This window comes from Eimeria mitis, genomic scaffold (genome assembly GCF_000499745.2).
Source record: "Eimeria mitis Houghton genomic scaffold, Emh_scaff599, whole genome shotgun sequence".
In the NCBI taxonomy this organism is placed as follows: Eukaryota; Apicomplexa; class Conoidasida; order Eucoccidiorida; family Eimeriidae; genus Eimeria; species Eimeria mitis.
In genome coordinates this window covers 10,201-10,996 of record NW_013574217.1, presented here as the reverse complement: position 1 = coordinate 10,996, position 796 = coordinate 10,201, and the positions used below count along the sequence as shown (strand labels likewise).

General features: G+C 48.2%; 1 protein-coding gene across 1 annotated transcript in view; it reads left to right on the top strand.

The window, feature by feature from the left end:
* The window catches only part of EMH_0017340 (uncharacterized protein), a gene marked incomplete at both ends in the record, with an annotated part of 5,750 nt that overhangs the window by 2,016 nt on the left and 2,938 nt on the right, over window positions 1-796 (top strand). Inside the window, one exon of the mRNA XM_013500872.1 lies at window positions 466-590. Within this exon, the coding sequence (XP_013356326.1) occupies window positions 466-590 (125 nt within the window). The remainder of the gene's footprint in view (window positions 1-465; window positions 591-796) is intronic.

Genomic DNA, 796 nt, shown 5'->3' with positions numbered 1-796 from the left:
CTCAAGACCCCCGCAAGCACCTGCGACAGCGACAGCACGCAGCCCGAGGAGGATTCTGCTGCTGCTGCTGTTGATGCTGCTGTCTCCTCCTTGTTTCTTTTTTCTGCTGGTTGATCGTGCTGCTGCAACTGTCTCCTTTTGTCTTTTTTGCTGCTGCGTGCTGCTGCTGCAGCTGTCTCGCTGCTGCTGCTGTTGTTACTGTTGCTGCTGCTGCAGCTGCTGCTGTTGCTGCTGCTTCTGCTGCTTCTGCTGCTGCTGCTGCTGATGGGGTGCTGTTGGCTTTGTGCTGATGATTTGCTTTTATTTGTTTGTTGCTGTTTTATTGTTTTCTTTACTTTCTTTTTTCTGTCTCCTTTATTTTTCTCTTCTTTTTTGTCTCCTTTCTCCTCTCTCTATCTCCTTTCTCTGTCTCCTTTTATTTATTTATTTTATTTTTGTTTTTTTTCTTTTTCTTTTCTCTATCAGCTCCCTCTCCCTCCTCCTGTCTCTTCTCTGACCCTTTACTAGAGATACACCCAAATGGTGGGGGCCCCCAGGGGGCCCTCCTCAGTCCTGCTGATGAACTGCAGCACTTTGCTGCTGTTGCAGATGTAAGCAGCGAGAGATGTTGCTTATTCATGTGCTTGTGGTTGTGCTGCTGCTGCTGCTGCTGCTGCTGCTGCTGCTGTTGCTGGTGATGCTGGTGCTGATGCTGGTGCTGCTGCTGTTTGTTGTGTTGCTGCTGCTGGTGCTGTTGCTGTTGCTGCTGTAGGTATTTTATAAGGGTTATATCATTCAGACCCCTTATGATAGTTTC